This window comes from Clytia hemisphaerica, unplaced genomic scaffold (genome assembly GCF_902728285.1).
Source record: "Clytia hemisphaerica strain Z4C2 unplaced genomic scaffold, Clytia hemisphaerica genome assembly, whole genome shotgun sequence".
Taxonomy (NCBI): Eukaryota; Metazoa; Cnidaria; class Hydrozoa; order Leptothecata; family Clytiidae; genus Clytia; species Clytia hemisphaerica.
Window position 1 is genome coordinate 20,148 of NW_027103963.1, and position 25,387 is coordinate 45,534.

The 25,387-nt window shown below is 35.3% G+C and overlaps 1 protein-coding gene across 2 annotated transcripts; it reads right to left on the reverse strand.

The window, feature by feature from the left end:
* Nucleotides 1–2,216: 2,216 nt before the first annotated feature.
* LOC136810355 (disheveled-associated activator of morphogenesis 1-A-like) lies at nucleotides 2,217–24,824 on the reverse strand (the record flags this gene model as incomplete). Of its 2 annotated transcripts, XM_067066907.1 has the most annotated exon segments (27): nucleotides 2,900–3,276; nucleotides 4,073–4,147; nucleotides 4,939–5,034; nucleotides 5,835–5,975; nucleotides 6,255–6,315; nucleotides 6,779–6,840; nucleotides 7,199–7,413; nucleotides 8,004–8,092; nucleotides 8,399–8,505; nucleotides 8,742–8,849; nucleotides 9,669–9,758; nucleotides 10,287–10,307; nucleotides 11,027–11,089; nucleotides 11,464–11,508; nucleotides 12,519–12,613; nucleotides 12,925–13,415; nucleotides 14,046–14,178; nucleotides 14,601–14,718; nucleotides 16,462–16,528; nucleotides 19,357–19,460; nucleotides 19,815–19,925; nucleotides 20,310–20,416; nucleotides 20,809–20,899; nucleotides 21,543–21,600; nucleotides 22,127–22,204; nucleotides 22,833–22,921; nucleotides 24,759–24,824. In XM_067066907.1, coding segments are annotated over 27 exon segments (3,069 nt in total), but the record flags the coding sequence as incomplete, so codon positions are not given.
* Nucleotides 24,825–25,387: the final 563 nt, after the last annotated feature.

Here is a 25,387-nt window from a genome sequence, read left to right on the forward strand (position 1 = left end):
TTTTCAGATCATCTTTGTAATTTTCCATAAGTTTCGACAGTGTTGGATATCTGCTCATGTCCAAATCAATGGTGGGATCAACAGCATTGGCAATCACGTTCAGATCGGTTGTCAGATGTTCAATTTCTACAGCCTCATCATCAGAACCAACAAGTGTTGACATCAATTTTCAAACAAGAGCTTATTCAACTAGAAAATGTGCCCTTAGGGCTCTGGCTATGGCTTTACTACTTATGATGTGTAAAGGATGGGGCATATTATTGATGTTTAAGACACTGCAATGTCTTCTAAAAGAGGAAATAAAGCAATGCAATGTCTTTGTCAAAAATCAAAACCAATCCAATAATTTTTCAGTCTGGCAAGGTCTGGTCGATCTTCATATTTTCAAAGAAAATCGAGGTATTTTCAAACAATTTCCCCGATTTCCCGATTTCTGGACGCCGTTTTTCCAAAAAAAAGCCGATTTTTAATATTTTTAAGAAGTTCTTATTTTAATACAATTCATAAATTCTAATTAAGATTTAATTAAAGGAGTTTTTGAGGCCTTAAAAGTTCATGACGTATGGGTCAACTTTGTTACGAAAATTCAAATTCCGGTCATTTTGGGCAAAAAAGTACCCCTCAGGTTTGATTTCATAAGATTTTTTGCCCAAGGGCCTCATCGTGAGGCTCTGAGTATGTTAATCTACATAAAATTGCGCTTCTAACGGTACCAAGAAACCTAGTACGGAAATTTTTTCGAGGTCAAATCCTATTTCAGCCAGACTAGTTTTTGTCTCACCACTTTCATTGCCCACCTGTATATAACAATAAAAACTAAAATACTAAAATTAGTATAAAGTATTATCTGATATTCCGATGGTGTATTGGCGGCCGCCCACGCTAAAGCTCTGAAGGAGCGGGGCCAAATCACCATCGGAGACCTGTAGTAGTCATCGTTTGATGTACCGCATCACAGTCGTGTCTAGCTGTCCTTACACTTTTTGCTTGACTATCGGTTGCACCCGACTGAATTTATCATGAAAATCTCTGCTGCCTGAGAAACCTTACAGAAAAATGAAAAATGGTAACCCAAAGGTTCCAGATGTTAAAATTTTCCCGACCTTCAGGGCTTGTCGGAAGAAAATTTCTACATCGAGTACCAGATAATATAAAATAATGAATGAGAAAAGCCTAGCCAGTATTAAAAAATAAGAGCATTACAAATCAAAGCTAATCAGAACCCTTTAGGAACTGGAATAAATTGGTAGAACCAATGACAATGGATAGAAAGATGAACCTAGTTCATAGAAAGGTTAGTAGAGGGATTGAGATACTTTACTTTGCCATACTAGAGAAGAACAGCTAGACTCTAGCCACTACCTTGTTCAGGAAAGTGTTATGATACATACTTCTTCCTATTCATGATATTGAATAGGGAGAAGTGCTCGGAGAAGTGCATTTCAAGGTTTTTAAGGTTTTCAAGGTTTTCAAGGTTGGGTAGTTCATTTTCAAGGTTTTCAAGGTTTTCAAGGTCCTGTAGACACCCTGTAATATGCAACAGTATGCTCTGAAACAACTCTTTATGAAGTTGAACTATCGTTAGGGCTACAATGCTAAAAAATGAGAAACCTATATTCTCGGGGTTTAATACATTCCCAGGGTCATGTGCTGTAGGAAAAACAAAAATAAAAAAACCTAAATTAAAAAGTCAATTAACTAATGTATTTTTTTTAGAAAGGTCGAGGCAGCTACTATACATAGAAAGTTTTTTAAAACCTGAAATTTACTATTGACAGAAAAATAATTTCATTTATGTATATAAGGATAAAAAAAAAGAATTCCAGAAAAAAAGGAATTGTAAAGCGTATGCATGCGCAGTCATATTTCTTAATACTTGAGAATGACTTTTTTCTTTAAAGTCTTGCCATATAATCATATCGACCTTGTTCCAATGACAATTTGCTTTTTTATATAGGATGGCGAGATTTCGATTCTCACGACCATCAAAATTAAAAAAAAGTGTCAATCAGGCCCTTGGTACGAGGTCATAATCAAATGAATCAAAAATTATGATCCATAAAAAAAGAAGAAGGGAAGTTCTCTGGAAAAATGTCGATCCACTGATCATTTTTGAAAATCGTTTTCAGCTTAGCAAAAAAAGCAGGGATTTCGGCAAAAAGTTTGAAGCATAAAATAAGTAACAAAACCAAAACAAAATATCAACAGAAAAAAAATGAAACAAAAAATATATAATATTCGATAAAAACATGTACATGGGTTATACGTTATTCATTCAGATTTGAGAAAGGTTTCTTTCCAGAAAAATTTAAAACCCCTTCGAAAGGACGCCATGAGATCGAAAACCTAGCAATATTGTTTCCAAGCAATTTTAAAAAGAGCTTCAAACCCCATTTTACCAATCAAAATTTTTTTGAGACAATAGTTGTGAAAGGAAATATGCTTTTCAAGGGTGACACAATTTTTCCTGGAGAAAAACCTTTTCGATGTTTGTATGCATAGATGTAAGGACGTGATATACAAATAATCGTTAACGATGTGTATGAATACTTTTTCCACCATTTTTCTAAACTGTTCATTCATTTCGTCTACAAAAATAACATTGTTTTTTTTCAATTGAATATGACATATAATCGATAAGCCATCAATTTTCATGGTTTTCCAATTTGTATTTCAAGCCATTCAATAAATGACGGTGAAAGATGCAACAGGGCGAAGTCTGGCTTACATTTGCATATAAGACCTTTGATCTCCCACAGTGGAGCATCATGGCACCTCTCCAATTCGGTTTCAGATCGAAGAGGTAAATCGCGCACACTATCCAGTATTCATATACAATGGAGCTTTCGATTCGTTATTTTATAAAGGACAGAAGCAATATTCAAGAATAGAACTACTACTTCCGCTAACTTCACTGTCCGGACAAAATCCGGTCCTCTACCAAGTTAAAAACCTGTTCACCTTCCGGTCTACCAATCACGTGACTTATCATAACATTTCCGCTATAGCTGTTTGGTCCACACGTCGGTCTCGATCTATTACCGACATCTTTTTAGGGGCGTTGACAGCATTCCGCTGTTTCCCAGTCCTTTTCCGGCCCTGTTTACTAAACATTGTCATTTCATCACCGAAAACATCACCTGTCCGTAATGCAGAAATCAAATCATCGAATTCACCCGGACTTCTTTCCGATAAAGATTTCCGTTTATCTTCGGCGGATAAATTATCCGACATCAACTTCTTTGCCGCGCTACGTTGACGCTCTTTCTCTCTTTGCTAAAGTTATAAGAAAAAAAAATTTGAGTGACTTTTGATTTAAAGGTTTTGTTTTTAAATAAGAGTGATAACGTTTGCTTTACTCGTCACTTTTAATTCACAAGCTTTTTCATCATTGGACTGACACGTATGTGGAGCAAGATTGGTCAGAAAGAGGAAAAGAAAAACATTTTCTTGCTTATATCAACATAATATAACAATAGCTAGACTCTGTCCTGATATCAAATATGTGTCTGATATGAAACGGAAAGACTTATGTAAAAACAAAACCTTTAAAAGAGATTTTAGTGGCTTATTTTATAGTGTTTTCGGGAGACAGGAAACTGCTTCTCCTCGTTGAATAATTATGCCTTTTATAATTTTATTTGAGTGAAACCACTGCCTCGTTTTGAAAACATTACCAAGGTTATTTCAAATTCCTAGAGTCTTCAGGTGTTACTTTTATAACAGAGTAAACTTCTTATAAACACCTCTAACAGGAGTCAATTACCATAGTAATAGCGAGGTTAAGCACAGGTTTATATTGACCGTTCAATGCAATACCGTAGGCCATAACTTGCCAAAGCAAACCATGCAAGTGAAATCTCATGTATAGACCTACAATATCACATTGAACAGTCTAAATAAACAATTGCTTAACCTCGCTAATATGTTGAAGAGGAGACAAGCGTTGCTCGTGACATCATTTATAAAAAGGTCTATTGATGGTCATTTAAAATCTACCTTCAAAATCTAAAATACTTTGAATGTATGTGAAAAGGGATTACCAGCAAATTATTTTTACAATTTTGTTTACCTGTGCAAGACTTTTGGCTTTTCTCTCCTCTTCTTCTTTCTGTTTCTGCATTTGAACATTCTCACCTTTTGATTCCTGTGACGAAAACGAAAATTAATTAAAAAATAACTAAAAACAGACAAGGGGTGGAGAATTTTTTGGAAATTTACCCTCCCCCCCGAACATTGTAACTTTTGACCCCCGAACAGGCATCAGTTGACCAAAATTACCAGTTGATTCAAAATTACCCCCGGACAAGGTAAATTTTGTAGATTTTTCACTAGCCCCTATGTACCCTCCACCCTCCATACACGAACATTTTCTGGAAGAGCCTAGTCTAGCATGCTAGACGACTTAACTCGGTAAAAAATAGGAAGTAGAAAACTTGACAGAAGCATCAATATAGTCGTCTAGAATATTTTGTACACAACAAACTTTTCATAAAAATTCTCTTTTTTCATGTTTTTGGATAACATTTTCAGGGGGTCTTGTTGGTTTGATTTGTTTTTTTTTTTTTTCTTTCACTTAGAAATTCTCATTGGCTGAAATTTTTATTTGTTTATATATTTTGTTGTATATGATTGTTTTCTCACCCCGCAGAAATCTGCGGGCCCTGCTGGAACTCCCGTAAGCTACGGAAACCACCTTAGCCCAGTCGTTTATTTTAACCATATCCCGACATAAAAATTTTCCGCTTTCAACAAAAACGTTATAAACGACTGGATTCCCAGTCTAGGAAGAGCCCAAGTTCTTGATATTATGCAGAAATGGTAACTAGCGAATAATTAGCAGGGTTTTTTTGCACGGTGCTAGAGTAAGCACATGAACTAGAGATGACATATGCTGACTTTTTAAAATATTTGATAATTGTCATTTCAAAAGCTTACAGCGAATGAATTGAGGAATCCGTTGAAAACACCGAAAAAATCTTCACCAGCAGTCGATTTTGGATCCTCACCAAACAATGAAAATGTCTTTACAAGCTGTCAAAAAAAATAAAAAATTGTAAATAATAATAATGAACTCAAAAAATATTCATCAACCTTTTGATGGTATAATATGTACAAACAAAGGATACTGAGAGTGAATTCCATTTAAAATTCCAAAGCTTCATGTAAGAAGTATTTCGGCAACTATGTTTTGAAAGGACATCTTTTCGTTTCATAGGAACAAAATAAAAACATGAGGTTTCAATTGCCAAAATAAAGTTCAAAACATTTCTAGGCTTCACGAACTCAATAACACTAAACTTTTAGGCAATGGCACAAAAATACTCACAAAACGGTGAAAAATAACAAAATTTTAAAGAACATTTTAGACTTTAAAAACTCAAAAAATTAAGAACACCCAAAGACTTTTATGAATTTTCGGATGTTCTTATAAAAAGACATGTAAAGCTGGGAGCAAACCGTCAAACATTGTTCTTCAAACATTTGAACTTTCTTGATCAGCAACAATTTTATGTATCTCGAAAAGAGTGTATCACCACCATAGTCATTATAAAAAACTCTGGTCTAGCAATGTATTGTTTTAGCTTTTTTTGTCAAATTTTCCTTTGTTATAAATAAAAGACAAGTTGCGATTTGCATACTTTTTGATCACGTTCTCCCCTTGGGATTGGTTAATTTCAAATCACACGATCAAAAAATATGCAAAACAAGTCGATTTGCGAACGCATGCTTTAACTGTTAACAAAAGAAAGAAACAAAAGCTTTCCAGACCGGGATTTTTTATATTGACTATGGTATCACAATACCGAGATAGCTTTGAGTACAATCCTTACTCTATCTTCCATTTCTTTGTAAATTTCGTCGACTTCTTGTATGGAAAAGTTGGCGACTTTGACGAAACTTCCGACAGTCTCGACGAACCGATCATTAGGTAATCTATCTTTCTTTTTTAGTGTACTTTGGTATTGTAATTCCTATGAAACAAAAAAAGGACAATGTTTGTTAGGAATTCTACAGTAACCAGGGATATTCAGATATACTAAACAAAATTGCAGGACCCAAGCCACTGCGGGGGTGCTTACTTTTGCAAAGTAAAAATTTTTGTTGCGCCTCCTTTAGACTCTATATTCATATAATTTCAATTTCATGGCGTGGGCACTAAATGGGGTAATCCATATAGTATGTAGGCCTCTCCCTCCTCATTTCAAACAAATTTTAATTTTTTGAGGCACCAAAAGGTAGAAATTTCTTACTTTTTCAATTTCTACGATACCAGCTCGTAGCAGCTGTAATTCTTTTGTTAACTCTGCTGGACTGAAAAAAAAATTAAAGAACGCATGTCAAATATTGGCTTCCTGCAAGAAGCGGCTCTCAAGATCATCTGATAAAAACTGATGACTGGGCTAACTATATAGAGCTATTAGAGCTGTTAGAGAGGAGGCTTCCGAGAAAGACTAAAGGCCGGTCTCCACTTGCGCGCGCTGCGATCGCACTTTTTCGATCAGAGCTTCCACGCTATTGGTCAAAGAAAAATTGAAACCGTTTCATTGGCGCGATCTGACGTAACGGTTGAAAAAAGTTGAAATGTATTCAACTTTTTTTCGAGCGCGCACTACATTTTTATGACGTAATCTTTTGCCAAAAGGTGCTATCCCAGCGCACGCAAGTGGAGACCGGCCTTAATGATGAATTATGTCAAAAAAACAACAAACAAGTGAGGCTGAGAGCCTATTTTATAAAAATCAATTAGAGCATAATTTTTTTTTTTTTGACTTACTTGACTTTGGCAGCACTCCTGATATCGGGTAATTCTTCTTCTAATTGGAAAACGCTTGGAAACTAAAGAAGAAATTGAAAAACAAACATGAAGAACGGAGGTTTGATATAGATTTCTTTAGAATATTAGTGGAAGGGTTTGTTACTCGAGCTGTGCCTAGATAGGCCTTAAGAGCTATACGGTTGTTTACTGCAGAGTTTCTTCGAGCTTGAATGTGAAATTCAACCTGCTCGAATTACAGTAGGAAGTATTGGAAGTATTTATTGGCTTCAGTCAGATTGAACAAAGCAAATACGCAAGTTTTGTCGGACTGGAAATTGATATTTTTTGAAAAAAGGATTTGAAAAACTGATGGTAATTATAATTTCTGGTAGTCATTATGGTAATTGGTAATTGGATATGGAACATTATGGTAATCACCTTCATTTCGAGTACAGTAATGATGAAATGTAGCAAAGTAACTCTCTTATCACTACTCGATTTCGTGTCAATAATTTTATTCAAACTGCTGACTTTGAAACCAGAAGCGTTCGCTCGACTCCCTTTATTCATGTAATTGCCAAAACATAAGATGACTTCGAATAAGGTTTTCAAACGTTTACTGCGAGATACTTGTTTACATGCTCGTATGACGCCTGGAAGAAAAAAACAAAATATAGCATTGAAGGCTTGGTGCCTGATGGGACTTATTTGATCTCTATTTCTATCCATTTATTTGCATAAGCCTATAAGTGCTAAAATCGCAAATGATCGATTTATATAGGCATATATTTGATGATTCTCTAATCCGATTTTGAAGGAGAAAAGATTTTTCATCGAATACTTTAATGGAATTAATTTTCGCGGGGATAAAATTTCGCGGTTGAGCTCATCCGCGAAATGTTAGTTAAGATTTCAGGGGAGGGCTTAATTTTGCGGATGTTACTATTGGGTGACAATATTTTCACGATTTTGTACCTTTTAATGTCAAATAATGCATTTTGGTTGTTGAAATACGTATTATTAGCGTTTCTTTGGTACCAATAACCATTTAAAAAGTAGTTATTTGACATTTTAAAAGTTTTGTTCAGAAATATTTCGCGGATAAGGCCTTTCCAAATTTCCATTCGGACTTAATTTCGAGGATGACACCCAAATGCACGAAATCCGCGAAATTTAATCCCTGCGAAAATTAAACACATTAAAGTAATAGATCGTCGTATTAGAGAGCGCCGACTATACTTACATTCGATTTTAGGTTTGATATCTCCGACCCGCTCACTGAAGCCTTTCTGATAATACAAAGCTTTTAAACGTTGCTCAAAGTGTGGAATCCTAAAGAAATGAAAAGAACATTCTTTGCTGATAAACTCCATGGTTAAAATCAGAATTTGTTAAGAATTTCCGCCCCAATTTGCCCATATCAACAGATTTCACATATATATTTTTTTGCCTGAAATAAAGATCGTATTCTTTTACTAAAAAATAAATCTACCATATTTGAAACCCAAAATTAAACCTAGAGACTAAATGAGTTTTGTTTTTTGCCCTCCAACTCATTTTTAATTTAATAAAGTTTATCTTAACGTTTAAAGCAGAGCTACCAATAAATGTTGTCAAATAAAAAAAAAGCAGACTCACTTGCTCATCTCATAGAGATAACTATCACCAGCAGCGAATTGATGTGATTCGTTAGCGTGCGTGTTGAATAAGTTGGCTTCGTCAGGTGTTGGGATAAACTTCAACATCTGAAGGAAGAAGGAAAAATTTGATTATAGTAATCTAGAGATGTTCTCTTAAGATTAATATTTCAAAAATTCCTGGCAAGGATAAACAGAAAACAATGGGAAAAACTTGAGCAAAAGAAACCAGTATCCTTTTAAAGGTTTGAAAGAAAACTAAGAAATTTTCATCAAAGTTTAAAGGAATCGTCGCAGGTAGATATAATGTTGAGATATTGAGGGAAAAGGAAGGAAAGACAGACCTGTTCGACCATATCCCTGGTCAATCTGTCTTCAACGTCCATGGTGCAAACAGCTTCACGGATCACTTCGTTTGGTTGGTTCACGTTTTTCAACATGATTTGACAATTCTTCAAATCATAAGAGAAAAGGGAAATGTTTAGTGGCTATTTAAAGTGAATTTATTCCTTTTAAAAACTATACCTACTAGTATGTTTGGACAGTATTGAGATCAGGTTTTAAATGTTGGTTTCATTTCGAAAGGAGCGGTGCTACCTTACAGGAATTAATTTTTGCTTTGCAAAAATTTGAGTCAACGAAATATAATTTTTGCTAATTTTATTAGAAAATCTGATAAATCCCTAGGATAATGAAAGAAATTTGTCAGAAAGGGGCAAAAACGCGAAAATTGATTCCCGCGAAATGCAAATCTTTTCTTGACCGCAAAAATTACTTTAAAAATAGTTTCCTTAAGGTATCTAGCAGATAAGTAATTCTGATTGGAAGCTAAATAAAATATAATCACAGCAAAAAAAGATTTTTCTTAAAGAACACAAAGAAAATCGTCGGTAGAACTTTAAATCGTTTTTACATGCAAAGTATACATACAAAAAAACTTCAGCGGATTCTTCAAAATTTCAGCAAAGACGAAACATGGAAATGGGAACACCCGTCAATAATACGGAAGTTTTGAATTTTGAAATTAATTACTGTATACAAATTTCCCCGAAACACGAGTAATCTCATGATTTAAAAAATCACCTATAAAATTGGTCTTTTTAGGGCAAAATAGGCTATATTTTAAACAAAAATTCCTCTGAACCGCGAAATTAAATTCCGTAAAACTTCCAAATTTTAAGCTGTGAACCGAAAAATTAAACTCCGCGAAAATTTCTTTCCACGAATATTTCTTCTCTTAAGGGTAAGGTAATACAATTAATCAAACAAACCTGTGCACGTCGGTTATCGATGAATGAAAGTTCTTTCGGTTTGAAATTCAACACACTTCCACCGTCCTCTTGATCTTGTTCCGGATCTTTCTACAGTAACGGAAAATTAACGAGAGAAATTATGACCAGTTTCCAGTGAATGATAGAAAGAATCTTTATAATGTAGATTTATTTATACGATTAAGATGTTCATGTATTGACAAGCATATTTATTACCCAGTTAAAGTTATTTAAAAATTACTCATAATGGTGATGATATTATACAAGAGCAGTTATTTTTCAATCAAGGATTTAGAATTCATGATGTTTAAGTTTAATTTTATAATACCTTACAGTACATAGTTACGTCGGTTTTAAAATTATACATTATAAGCTTTACGGAATTATAATATGATTATTACGTACTGATTTTTCAGATTTCTTGGTTTTAGTCTAGAAAAAGAAAGATATTTCATAGTAAAGAATCCATTAATAACTGTGTAGTAAACAACCTCCTAAACAAGCAACAAGAACTATAATACAAATTTTCACTATCTTGTCAACGACTCAAACAAATTGAATAATCTGAATCTGTCGGAGCAAGCAAATCTTCTAACAGTGCTGAATAAGCAACCTTACCAAGTCTCGCTGTTCATACTCCTAAAAGAGAAGAACAATAAGAGTAAAGTTATATAAACATCCTCATAACCTGTCTTACAATTATTCCAAACCAAGTACAAACCAAGTACAATATTTCGAACGGGCGGGGGGGGGGGGTATTAGGGTTGAGGAATGCTGGATATGTGCGTACCAGACCTTAAAGCCCCTACCCTTTATAGAGAGACTGATTTGTGCTGAAAAAGCGATCCATTTAGAGAGAAAAAAATTGTTTAAAAAAGACCCTTGGAGAAACATTTTCACCAAAATGTCTTCGATTTTCAATGAAAATTTTTCAATACTTTCGAAAAATCTTTACTTTCTTGATGACTTTTCACTCTTCTTAGACTCCCATTTTTGCCCAACTACCCCCCCCCCTAGGATTTCGAAAGAACTCGTTTAGCAGCTTGATTCTTATCTAAGCAGATGCCTGGTGTTAGAAATTATAAACTACTTAAAAATTAAATCAAATTAAAACTTAAAAACTCAATATTGTTCTCCAAACTACTATGATAAAAATAAGGTTCGCCCTACGCCCTAGACCACAAAACTAGCAATCTATTTTTAAAAACTATAAAATTATATAAAACTATACATTAGCAGTTTAAAAATTCCTCCAGAAGTATTCAATCTCTCTGTAAAAGAATGAACAAATGAAAGCTTAGAATTAATTAATCAAAATATCGAAGAAGATGTCGTTTGTTTCAAGTGGTATTACGAACCTCTTTCTTTTGGTAAGCAGAGAAAGCTTTATCGATCCTTTTGAAGTCCAATAGTGGGATGATCTGTAAAAAACAACACGCATAGATTAAAATTCTTTGATTTTTGAAAGCTTTTTGAAACCACATCATGGTAAAAGATAGACTGTGCACATCCCCAGAATTGATTTTGATACAGCGTATCGTACATAAAATTTCTGTCCGAGAGTTACCCCAATTTCAGGGTAATCTATTTCAATTTTCTTAAAAAGCTTCAGAAATCCAATGATTTTATTAACCTCTAGAGATTCAAATTTTGATTAACTCTCGGACGAGAATTTTATACAAGATACCCAGCCCCTATATCAAAACATATCAGAGGGGATGCGTGCAGCCTATAATATAATAGTAATATTATGTTTAAATTTTAGATTATTAGGTTTAAACAATAATCTACTTACCTGATTTTCGTCAAGATCTGAAAATATCGTTCCTTTTAGCTTCACCTGTGTGTGGAAAAAGTAAAAAATAACTAAGTTTGCGTTCCACGTTTTTTTTTATATAAGGAACACGTTTATAAGGAACTCGAGGCTGAAAATGGTCCAAAAAATTAGGAATGGTTTAGGAACTGCTCAGGCTGAGAATAAGAAAACAAGTTTTAAGGAACAGTAAGAGATATGGTTATCCAAAATTAGCAGCTATGTAAATAAGGAACTCGATAAGGAACTTTGAGGCTTAAATTCTCTGTAAAAATAAGGAATTCCAGGCTCAGAGCAAAGTTAAGGTTCCTTATAAAAAAAAAAAAACGTGTATTGGGTAAACGAAAAACCCCCTAAATCCGGAGGGGGGCAGTGGGTTTACCAACTGACAGTATGCACAGCGAAAAAAATGACTTTTAGAATTGCATCCTTACAGTGCAGCAAAAAAGGTAAAATTTATACCCTTACAGTGCATTTTTATCAAATTTTCAACTTTTCATAGAGCAAAAAAATAGATTTGCTGAAACTTCCACCCTTACAGTGCATTCATCGAAAGTCCACATTCACGACATTTGCTTTCGCGAATTTAAGGAAAAAATGTTTTTCGCGAGCATAAACTTTCGCGAATCGTAGGATAAAAATGAGAATTTTCGAAAAAAAATTGCCTTAAAAGTGAAAGATATTCCTTAAATTCGCTAAAGACGGTTGCTCTTCGACTTTAAAATTGCATTAAAGGATAATAACATGCCGACAGTTTGATATTTATTACAATTTCGAGGTTTTATAGATTTTCAACTTTTTTGAGAATTTTTTCGCGAATTGTCCCGTTTAGAATTTTCAAAGACATTTACTTTCGCAAAAAAGGCCAAAATTCGCGAAAATCCCGAAAGTTTCTGCTCGCCAAAGTTTGTACGCCTCAAGTACCCTTAAATAACCGTCGGTCAATTTGCTGGACTGCCCCCCCCCACATTGGGGCAAATAATAGAGCGTGCACCACCTGCATAATAGATTATTAGATCAGGAACAAGGATACTTACATCAGGAATTTTGGTCCAGTTAAAGGATTTCAATGGTTGTGATGGTTTCGGTAATTTCGATTTCTTTTTGTTGTTGAAGCCTGGTAAACCCATACCTAAAAGTAGAAGGAGTCGCGATGATGCAATATTGCGAATCGTTGCAGTCAAGCATTGAAAAAAAACGTGTTAAACAAAACGTTCGTACCTTTCTTTTGCAAAGAAAAAATGAAATCTATCGAAAACGCTCTGCAATCTTCTTATTGCCATTGTAGAAATTGAACACATTTTACTACACCGTGTGATTTATAACGCGCTTTCAACGCGTCAGTGTATCTTAGCTTTAGTTTCTCGAAAGTTTAGAGATTATCGGAGCGAAATTTTGAAAAACCTTTGAAAGATAATATTTTGTTTTAATTCCAATACATACCTGGTGGTGGAGGCGGACCCCCAGGGGCGGGTGGCGGAGGAGGTGGTGCGAAACCACCCATACCAGGAGGTTGTGGCGGGGGTGGTGGTCCGAAGCCCGGGGGCGCAGGCGGAGGCGGTAAAGCGCCCATATTGGGTGGAGGTGGTGGGGAAGCAGGCGAAGAAGCAGCGGCTGCAGCAATCATGGAGGGCGGAAGTGCGCCCATGCTTGCTAGATTAGCGATCTTGGCATCATCGGGAATGGAAGCGCCCACTTCTTTCACGACTTCTTCTAATTTCATTCGAGAAACCATTTCAACATTTAACTGTTGTTCTAATTTCTTAGCTTTATTTATCAGTTCGTCACATCGTTTTTTCGTTTCTTCGTGCTCTCTCGTCTCCTTATCGAGTTTGTCGGCCATTTTCTCGACGGTCGATCGCATCTCCGCCATTTCACTTTCACGCTTGGCCAGTTTTGAAACCGTGTCATCTTTAAAGTCCTCTGTCGTCATTCTAGAAAAACGACAAGAATTTTTCACTATTACTAAGTCTTGCGTGTTGGAATATTGGAATATTGTGCTCTGTTATTGCATAGTAAGACGAAGAGGGTTACGTTGAAAGAAATGTCGAACTACACCTTGATTTCCAAAGTGGAAGGTTGAAAAATACGAAGATGAAGTAAGCGCAACAAAGTAACACAGGTCCAGTAATCTTTTTTTTTTTAATTTAACCCAATTATAAGGAGTTCCATTTCAACATATAAGGGTCCGAGTTGACAAAATGCAGGTCGACGTTCTCTAATTCGACGTTCTACTATTCGAAACGCTCCATTTGTTCGATAAAGTTGAAAGCCAACATCAACAAGAAAATCTCACAAACGACGTCCTACCATTCGATACGCTCCCTAATCCGATGAAAATCCAATTCCCCTTGAAAATCGAATAAGGAGGCATCAACCAGATGAGATGGAGTTTTTATAAGATAGTTAAATAATTGGTCATTTGAAGTAATAAAAATGAAGCGTTCTTTAGAAAAAGTAACAAAATTGTTTTATTACTGGTAAACGACCAACCAAATCAAATAAGAGCTTGTAAAAACTCCATCTCGTCCCGCATCAACTGTATACAATGAACCAGTACTTACTTTTCAATGATATGTTTAACGTGGATATCAATAGGAGCCATATCGGGATCGGTACCGTCCCGTTGTTGTAATGCAATTTCTTGGATGATCCTGTCTATGATTCGCCAATAGCTCAAACCTTTCTTTGCATCGACTAAAAAAGCAAGGGAATATGATATTTAGAGGTCGTTCAAACCATGGGGCACCTACAAGAAAATGATTCAAATTAAACGACTCTAACAGGAGTCATAAGTCCATAGACCGAAATTAAATCTCATTCGCGACACAATTCTCTTGGTAAAAACTACATTCCATTATGAGAGAAAACTGGGAGGATATTTAAAGTAAGTAAATTTGGGAACGAAGTTTTTAGTTTTTACCATTTTTTAAGTTGCTGAGCATCAAGCAAAGAGGCATAAGGAACCTTTTTGAGAGCGTTCGGAGTGACCCGACCAGGGATCGAACCAACAACCTTGAGCACCGTAGCTGAATGATCTACGTTCATGCTGCGGTCGTTTAGGAATTTTAAAACAGCGGATATTTAAACAAAAGTTTAAATGAACGATTTTTCCTCACCTGGTAAAAGAAGTAAATGTTGCATGATCGAAAGTAGATGAACATAACTCGGTGTGTGACCAATCTTCTGTTTCAAAACATCTAGCATAGAACTTGCACTCTTTGCATCAATTTGTTGCTAAAAAAGAATATCCAAAAATCATTAACTTAAACGAACTATAAAAGATTGCGCGGGAAACTAACGTAGCCAAGGAAAAAAACTTATGCTGACACTCACAGCTTTACGCACGAGTTTCCATTGTTCAGCCTTCCATATTACTTTTACTCGATGTTTGAATTTTTCTTCAAGAAGCATGTTGAGAACCCTTTGAGGGTTGAAGAACGACTGCATGCATTCGATTTTCCAATGTAAAGGCATCTCACGATGACAATGCAAGGGGCTCTATTTCTTTGACGTCAGAATTTTAAAATTTATCGAAAAGTCGAAAAAAGTTATGAATCAGATCAGTAGCGTGGTGATTTCTTTGAAATCTTTGGAAAAACCATACGGGCGAAGTAAGCATGTCAATTTTTGACCAATTTTTACCTCGTTTCGACTAATAAACCACTATTTTAAGGGTGTTAAAAAGGAAAGAGGTGTCTAAATTAAAGATCAGAGGCGCCCTCCCTTAAGGGCGGGGGTGGCGGTATTCCACCCAACTTTGAAAGACGCCAATGTTCAATCTTTAAGTTAAAAGTTATCATCATCATCTTCCGACAGCGATCGAGATTATAACTTTTGGGCCTGAAATACCTCATCAAGGAAAGCTTTATAGTACTGCAGTTTCTTTGTAGCAAGACGCATTCACTGAAAAATCGCATAATATATTCACAGTATAAAAGAAGCGTGGGTATGCAAACAAACTGACATGGTCACGTATAGGCGGAAATAATGTAAGACGGGTACTTGACTGCTATAATGTCATTTATAAGGAAGTTGTTTACAAGAGGCGATGCAAAGGGAAAGAACAAAGATGAAGGAATCCTCTTTAAGCTTAAGACCGTTATCAAAATAAAGTGGAGTAGAGGTAAATTTTTCTTTGAAAAGAGAAGGTAATCTCTTAAGTGATTTTTGAGAGGTTATGGAGTGATGACTATAGATGTAAAGTGTCCATTAAGTTAACATTTAAAGATTTGATTGACATTTTTAAAGCTATATTAGAAACTGGAGTTTTACTCATGTCTCAGATTTAAAATAATGAAAATCTTCTGAGCCTAGATAAACATTTAAATTGTTTTGAAACAAAGTTCTAAGTGACGTCAACTTAAAGATAAACAGCCCCAACAAAAATAGACATGATAATTTTTTTAAGTGATTTTAAGGAATACAAAGTGTTTTTCTGTGACATAATGCCCTTTGGGGGATCCGTCTGTCTAAGACAGCCCAGTTGAACGGAAGCGGGTGACCATTCTAATATGAGTCACACGAGCCTACGAAATTTTAAACCTAGAGAATCGGCCTACCGAAAAAGGTACCCGAGAAATCTACATTAATAGGACTTATTCATTAGTAGGACTAATTTGACGGCTGATTGTGACCGAATAATCAAAGGCAAAATTCAAAAATCATTAATATTAAAAAAAAAACATGAAAATGCCGATGATGCTATGTGGAAAATTAAAATAACAATTGAACATTGGCATCCTTCAAAGTTGGGCGGAATACCACCCCCACCCTCAGCGGAGGCGCCCCTGATCGCTAATCGCTAAATTAGCGGTTTATTACTGAAAACGAATTAAAAATTGGTCAAAAATTGACATGCATGCTCTACTCGCATGTCAGGCGTAGTTAGCCTTCTGATTTCGAAAATGATTTATTGGGCAAGAACTATGGGAAGAGCAGGAAATTTCAGGGTGAAGAGAAACGGAATATTGGACTTACAACTCCGTATCTTTTGGTTAATTCTTTTTCGTCTTCGTTTCGCACCATGTCGAAGAAATCCAAATGCCTGGAATGTAATAAAAAATAAATAGTGCTTGTTTGATTCCTAAGAAGGTTAAATTTCGACAAACTCCTCAAGATATTTTAAGCGTAAAACTTTTTGCGAGTAGAAACGATTTTCGATAGTAATAGTCTTTGGAAATTCTTGAAGAGACCATATGCGAAAGATTATGCTCGCGAAAGATACTTAACAAAATAGAAAATCTATAAAACTTCTAACTTAGAATTCAATGTAAGATTTATGGAACTTTTTAGCCTGTTAAATATTTCAATCCAATTCAAGATTAATTGTCCCCCAAAGTCATTTTCTCGTGTGAAAGATTTCATCTTCATGTCTTGACTCGCGAAAGATTCTTTCGCCAAATTCGCAAAAGTTATTGCCGTAAATTTCGCGATTATTTGACCTCGCAAAAGTTTGTACGCTAAAGTAGATTCGTTATTTTGGATCGAATTGTGCGTTAAGATTTTGCGACTTTTATGATAATTTGCCACTGACTAACAGCATCAAATTTAAAAACTTATAATATAATATAATCTTACGGTTTATTTTTCCGAAATCGTTTTCGGGAACGATCCCGTTTCTTATCGGATTTCCGAGTCCCATATTTCGGAGATGGTGTGGAGTTTTTCTTCAAATTATTTAAATTATTGTTCAATTTAATAGCGTTTAATATATCCTCATGATCAGCAATAAATATATCATTATTATCTACTTGTTGATCATAAAATGTGCTGTTTGCTTGATTTGTAGTGGTGCTCTTTTTCGTTTTTGTTGGTGTGGGTGTGGAGCCTTTGGACCTGCCATGACTCGATTTAAAAAATTTGGACACCTTTTTGAGATGCATATTTGTGTAATTCTTATTTTAAAACAAATGTTAAATCTTTCTTGATTTATTTTTTTCTAAGATTCAAAAGACACATATTTTTGGTCAAGTATAATCCATTCAATCTGATTCCAATACAATAACTATAATATGTCAAGAACCAATAAAAACATACTCTGTACCAGAGTGTAACGGAACGTAGTATAGCAATAAATTTTGACATTTTCGTAGATATAGGGCCTGTTTAATTACCACCAAAATCACTTCACAAACAAGATGAAAAGCAAATGCATAACACAATTGAAAAAAGATCACCAAGGATCGAAGAGAGGATACCATCAAGGCCGTACTATTACAATATAACCAATACAAAAACAGCATTCTTCAAAATTCATATCAAATTGATCGTCCTCAAACTACAAAACTAACAATGAACAAAACTTAAAATCCAAATTGAAGAAACAAATCCTACAAACAAACAAACGATTTATCACGCATCATTTCGCAAAGCAAAGAAGATCGAGTATTTTATGGAATAAAATCAAACATTTTAACATTTTAAATCCATCATAAAAATCTGATTCTCGTTACAGACTTGTTTTCAAACTATTTAGCAATAAGAGAGGTGGTTAAAGAAAAAGCGAGATTGCTTTATCAGAAATGAAAACACAGCTATAGGAAGGATTACGATGTCAACTAAGGGATATACAAGCATGTCAAAAATGCAAACAACAAAAGTTAAAGATACATAAGACAAACAAATAAAAAGGAAAAAAAAAAAAAAAAAAAAAAAAACTGAGACAAATATATTTCTTCACGCAACTTTCCTGTCCATTTATTAAAATCTCATTTATTAAAATTACAAAGTCAATCAGTTATAGCTGCTGAATCTTGAAATATCAAAAACTAACTACTTGAAACACTACCCTGTCTCATGTTACAAGGAGGCATGTAAGACAGTCAGGAGGGTATCGCAACCAAAAGTTCCTGATATATTCCATAGAAACATCAGACTTCACAAAATCATCTGACAAAGATGACAACAAAACTACCATCGCATCGGACTCACTAAACTCGAAGATACAGACACAAACTCGTGTCAGTTTTCCATAATGACAAAACCCAAAGATAGTTGCCTTCATATATTTCGATATCTTCAAAGCTCGAAATGCAATAAATCACATATGATTATCACTGAAACACATCAGACTTCCCCAAAATCATCTGACAGAAATGACAATACAGCTTGTGTCCCTGAACCATCGGATTTTCACAAGACTCACTAAAATCGAAGACAGAGTCATAGACTTATGCCAGTCTTTTCGACTATGCCAAATTCTAAATAGTTTTTCATTTTTCAATCTTTAACATGCTTCGAAATGTCATAAACATACATATGAAACACCAGACATTATAACGACCAAACAGTATCAACATTATGACACAACGTTGGCGAAACAAAAATGAATATTGTCGATAATGTTTAAGAACATAGAGCGTTTGTTTGATCAAGCAATAACAACACACAGTAAATGATCAACAAAAAAAGTTGAAACATAATGACCCTTTTCATAATTATGTTTTGGTCGAAAAACGAAAGTTGACATATGAGTTAATTGAATTTAGGGAAATTTGGGGTTCGTTAGGCTTTTTTTTGATTATTTTGAAGAGCACTTTATATTAGTAGAACCATCAGAAATCATTTTGGTAGCAGCTTTGTTTTGAGAAATAACAAAGTGCATTGGAAAATTACCGATGAAATATTTTTAGAGGTTGCGAGTGTTAAAAAGGAAGTCAGATTTGTTTTTTTCGGTTTTAGCTCGAAAGTGAAAGGCTAAAAATGAGTTTTTAGAGAATATGGCTGCTTGATCTGTGATTTTAGATGTATGCATAGGTTTCGGTAATCTAAATCTTAGTGACCAAGTTAGGTCATAATTTCCTTGTAAGTGTGACATCATTTACTTACATTATCAACCGGCATTTTCAGATAAAAATAATGGACAATTGGTACCTTCCGAGAGTTGGATTTTCAAGTTTCCGTAATTTGTCCATAATGGGTTGTAAGCCCAACATGAGAAGCTCATAGCGAAGATGGATACGAAATTCAAGGTGGTCCTGTCGGAAAAGAAAAAAGTGTGATGTTCAGAATGATTTTTCCATCGACCTGATTACGTGGCCGCCTTAATTCTTTCTATTAGATTTCAGGAAGTGGTTAAAATTTCGCGGGTTATGGATCTAGGGGCTATCCGAAGGGGTTGTCCTAATAGAATATTGAAAAAAAATTTCTTTATCCACGAAACATTTCGGATAATATTTGAAACCATGCAGCACTATTGTCAAAAGCCATTTTACTGATACCCCCAAAGAAGTGCTAATATGAGTATTTCAACAGGAAATAAACAAATAGTTTGGCTGCCATGCTATCAAATTGTAGAAATAATAATCCAATAAATAAAGTGAAAGACATACAGCTCCGGCGCCGTATCGGAGAGCAGCGTTGATGAAAGACATGATGGCAATCTTTGAACTGAACTCATCGCGAAACAATCCAGTACTCCTGTCCAGATCATTGATAATCGTCTGAAGATAGAAGGATCAATAAAATAGTGAAACTAAAATTAGTGGAGCTAGGTTGTAATTGAATTTTTTCATAATTTAACGAAAAGGGTCCCATTTTTTTACTCTGAATCGTTGTTTGAGAAATGTCCCACAAAGCAGTGCTTTGAGTTTTGAAGTGTTATAATGCAACATTTCTAATACTTGAGTCGGAAGGGAACTGGGATACAGTGGAGACTCTATAACTCGAACCCGTACGGGGAACACAAATTCGTTCGGGTTAAGGAAACTTCAAGTTATGGAGATGTTTATAAGACATTGTTAACTGAACGGACGAGAGAACTTGTTCGAGTTAAGGAGACATTCGAGTTGTAGAGGTTCGAGTTAAGGAGTCTCTACCGCACTTACTTGAAATCTGGTCCGTTCTTCAGCATACTGTTGATAATGACACATTGCGTCCAACACTTTCTTATGACCACCAGGTACCAAGCAACAAGCACCAAGGATCTCAAGAACTAAAAGGATAATTCATATATACTGCAAATAAGACTATTAAAATTTTCAAGGTTTCCAGAAAGCCAACATCAATCTAGCCACTTTATAAACAGTTAATACTACCGTGTCTAAAGCAAAACGATTTGGAAATATTTAGAAGGGTAGAAGGGTTTGTTTGAAAGTCTCTCTATGATCTAAATTCATTCAACAAGTTTCGTCTATGATCTAAATTCATTCAACAAGTTTAAATTCCCGATAGAAAACCGAAGGCTAATAAATTTTCCAAGAACAAATTTTGCATGATCGATTGAACAATTCTTTAGGTGTCATTTTTTTTCTTGAAAGGCGTGTGCTAAACCTTTCGAGGATACGTGGAACTTTTGACGATACATTGACACGGTTGAAAGCTTACCAGCTGTCTTGGTTTTGACGTTTTCGGTGATCAAACTTTGTGTGATAATGTTAATACAGTTCGGATGAGCAAGTACCTCTGAACGACCGTTCTAAAACGACGAAAAAAAATTCTATTTCACAACGGGCTATTTTGGGGAGTCTAATTCAGATCTGGATAGCAATTCCCAATATCAAGCGCCAACCGGACACATAGATATAAACGAATCATTCGGTAGTAAGCTTTGGAACCGAAAGAAATGATAACTAGAAAAGTGTATTGCAATGAAGTCAATATAGGCGCACTAATTTTTTTCTTCTGAATGGAGTTCTCTGTCAAATTAGTAGACAAGAATTCGATCTCAGCTTTACTAAGTGTAATTGAGTTATCGGGTTTGACACGGACCGTAGCTCCAATGGTCAAGGAAATGGCCGCAAACGATATGGTTGTCCGGACCCGTTGGTTTTCAAACCGTTCTTGTGGCTGTTCGGAAGACAACATCAGAGCAATTGTATTAACTTCGCGCAAAGAGGAAAACTTGTAATAGAAAGTGTACAGCTGGCGCTCTCTAATTCAACGTTTAACTATTCGATACGCTTCATTATTCGATAATATTGAAAGTCACTGTCACTAAGAAACTCTCATAAACGACGCTCTACTATTCAATACGTTCTTTTATTCGATGGAAATCCGATTCCCCTTGAAGATCGAATTGATGAAGGTCAACAGTAATTTCAATGAAAATATATAATTACCGTATTATTCATGAGAGCTTTGAGACAACCAATGCAAGCAGTATGGACCGTACTTTCACTGAAATCAAAAAGAAGTAACAGCAAAAGTCAGAATCGCATCATCCGGCTTAAAAAAAGTCACATTTGTTCAGCCATATAAAACATATCACGGGAACTTTTTGGTTTGGCCACCTGCTAAATGAAATCGAAACGAAAAAAAATCAAGAAAAAACAAGTCACAATTTCCCGCAGCCGAGAGATTGCTACAATCACCACCGAAATATATCGATAATGTTTAAGGAATTCAAAGCTCGGGCTAGCAATGCGATTTCAGTACTTCCACTTTGTTTCATTGGATTTTTCAATTTGGGAGGGCTTGTGTTGTTTTCAGGCTATATTTCCAGCCTTGAAACGTTATTGAGCTTTAGACCCTGAGATCCTAAGGTCTCATTTTAAACTTTAGATTTGCAACTCTACTTTCCAACCGTACTTTAAAGCACTTATAAATCACTTACGGCTATAAATTTTTGAGGGAATTCCCTTTGGTACCAAATAATACGGTGGGGATTTGGTTCGTTAATAATAAATTCTAATGAGCCACTTACCAAGTTTCCCAGTCCATATTAGCAAGAACATCGATAAGTGATTGTAACCCATCGCCGTTTAAGAAACCTTGCACAAAACTGAGAAAAGATAATGAAGAAGAACTCATTCAACTGAATTTGCTGTCATACAGTGTACTCTTCTGGAAAACAAATCAAGAAAAAAATGTTTAAGATTGTCTGGGAAGAAAAAAATAGGTGAATAATATTGTAACTTTCTTGTCTGGACCACGGAACACCAAGAAAGGAGGTTGGCCATATGTCTGTTTTATGACGGAATTTCTCAACGACATGAAGTTGAAGGGGGCACATTTCGCAATCTACTCTACCGGTATACCGATCAATAGAATCACGATCGATTTCACTAGAACAAAAATGACTGGTCCTGATATTGCGAATATTTCAATCCTAAAATCAATTCTCGTTAAAACTAAAAACTTTTAATGATTTTCTAGAAAAATCCTTGATTTGGTCCAAAACACCTGTTTTTTAAGCAATCAAAAACAAATTTACCCTGTCATTCGCAAAAATTAGTTCTTGCCAAAATTAAAATAATTGCTACCTCGCCAAAACAGATGGTTAGTACACGAGCCATGAAACTCGGAGTAAGCCAAATCTGAATAATACACAGCGAGATGAAGCATGTGGAGAAGATAAAAGACATCATGCGACAAAGGTAGATAATCTACACGATATTTGGACTACATACCTGACAGGTTGAGTTCGTAGAGCAGTTTTAAGTTCTTGCAAGAAACGAGTTCTTTCACGCAGTTCTTCATCAGTTCGCTGGTAATATAACTGAAAGAAAGAAGAAAGATTATATAGTTGGGGATATCGACTACCTTAAGGGAGCTAATTTTCGCGGTCGAAAGAAAATTCCGAAAAATCGCATTTCGCGGAATTTGAACCTATTTTGAACAGTTTCATTTTCCTGGGTTTTTTAAATTTGTTGTTAGAAATGGCCAAATTTGTAATGCTCGGGTTCTAATAGTCACGGTTTAGCCGAAAAACCGCGAGAAAAGCGAAAATTTGTTTCCTTAAGGTAAGTAATCCGTTTTTTCTTCAAATTGCTTTCAAGTTGTTTTTTAAGGAACCGCCAGAGAGGAAAGAGTTCAAATAAAAGCTCTCCACAGGAAGGAAAATAAGGTGAATGTCGGATTCTTGCACAAGCTTCGTTGACCTTCATAAACTGGACTAAGCTATATCCATCCACCATCATTGATCAATAGAGAGTTTATGTATGTGTGTTTTCCTGCAACTGAGACGGTTAATTTTTTATTTGTCTAGATCCTGATCAACTGAGGACGACAGTAAATCAGCACTTTTCCCGTCCTCAATTTTGCAGGTTCAAGCTGCAAGTTTTTCCAAATTGATCCAGTCTGTCCCGTCCTCAAAAGTGCAAATACTCACTAATGTTTTATCGAAAGTGGTACCCACAACTAAGCCACTGCAGTGTTGAAATCGCGCTACATAACAAGTATTCAAGGAAAAGTAGATCTAGCGCTATTCACACCCATTAGGGCACCACTTTAAAATGAACTCCTATCAAATATTTTGTTTGGCTGGGATTAAGAAACTGCTAACGGGGTTTATATAAAAATTAGAGCTCGTCCTTTTGGGGATTTCAAGTGGCGGAGCTTCTAATTGTATTCATTAACGTTCTGGCCGAGTCATAGCTAGCAAAAACTCCAAAATTAGTAACTCTAAAAAAATGCTCAGCAGTGCTGCCTTCGCCCACCTTCAGAATTTGATTGTATTTTATTCACAGTTTATATCATGTTGACGAAAAGGTAGCAACAATGGCTAATAATGGCCAGCGCTTTTTTTACAATTTAAAATTCTTATTTATGCTTGGGTGATTTTTGCAAGACGGAGTGATGCTCCTGGGTTTCCTCTAACACGCTTGGAGAATTTTTAATCCATGTTTTCTTCAGCATGTTTTAGCTTCTTCGTTAATTCAATGAAAAAGTGTGGCGCGTTAATTGCGTGCGAGAAGAGCTACAGACGGTCATCGTTATCAGTGTATCAAATCTAATAATTGTGTGCAATATATTGTATTGATAACGATCTATTATAATTCTCTCTCTCTCAAAAAAAAAAAAATTCATTGATGACGAAATCCCATAAGAGACATGCCGCAGTTGAGCGTCTAGTATGGCATAGTTGGAAAAAATAACACGAAACCCTACAACTGCTACCAAACTGTGGAACAACAGTTGAAAGAAAAAACCGCCGTATATAATTAAATATATATAATTAAATTTCGCAGTTGAGCTCATCCGCGAATTAATTTCGCGGATGACACTATTGGGCGACAATATTTTCACGTCATTGTGCCCTTTACTGTCAAATCATGTATGTTGGTTGTCGAAATACGCATTATAAGCGCTTCTTTGATGCCAGTAAACATTTAAAAAGTAGTTTATTTTAACAATTTGAGTTTTGATTAAAAAGACCTTTCCAAATTTCTATTGAGACAAGTTTGATTTCAAGGATGACATCCAAATTCGCGAAAACCGCAAAAAGTATCTGATCATCTTTCCAAGATTCCCTCTTTATCTTTCAAGAGAGCTTATATGAACGTTGATTGGTTGACTACATAATAAAGCATAAGAAAAGGAAGAAAGATACTTACCGTTGTGTAGGCTCTCAAACGATCGATGTAAAAATCAAACGTCGCCACTGAACCTTCATGTTGGCCCTGTATAGAAAAAAGAAAAAATTGAAAATAAAATTTAAATGCATCTTATAGTTTTGTTGTCCTTTATAGTTCTAGATCCTTAACCCTTTAAGTGCCGATGTCGTATATATACGACATGGGCTATATAGGAGGGCGAAGCCCTCCTGTAATGCCCAGTTTGAGTTAGAAATCGTTATTTTTGGTCGAACTCGTAGGAATTACATTGTCCTTTATGGTCAAGCAAAAAAAAATTCAAAAGTGAGTCTTTCCAGCGAAATTTTAAGCAAAAAAGTCAAAAAATTGCAAAAAATTGACAAAAATTGACAAACACTCTCTTCTTGAAATGCGTAAAATCATTGCCGCACTCGTTTTCAAGAAGTTCTAACTAACTTTACTTCGACTTTTTCAAATGATTGGAATCCTTGAACATTTTCACATCCCTGTTTCACAGCCCCGGTTAAACTTTTTCCTACAGCGGAGATAAAAATTTCGATTGAAATTTCAATGGAGATAAAATTTCTATTGTTCCAAGGTTAAAAAATCCAGTGGGGATGGTTTTGTAGTTTTATTTCTAAACTATGAAT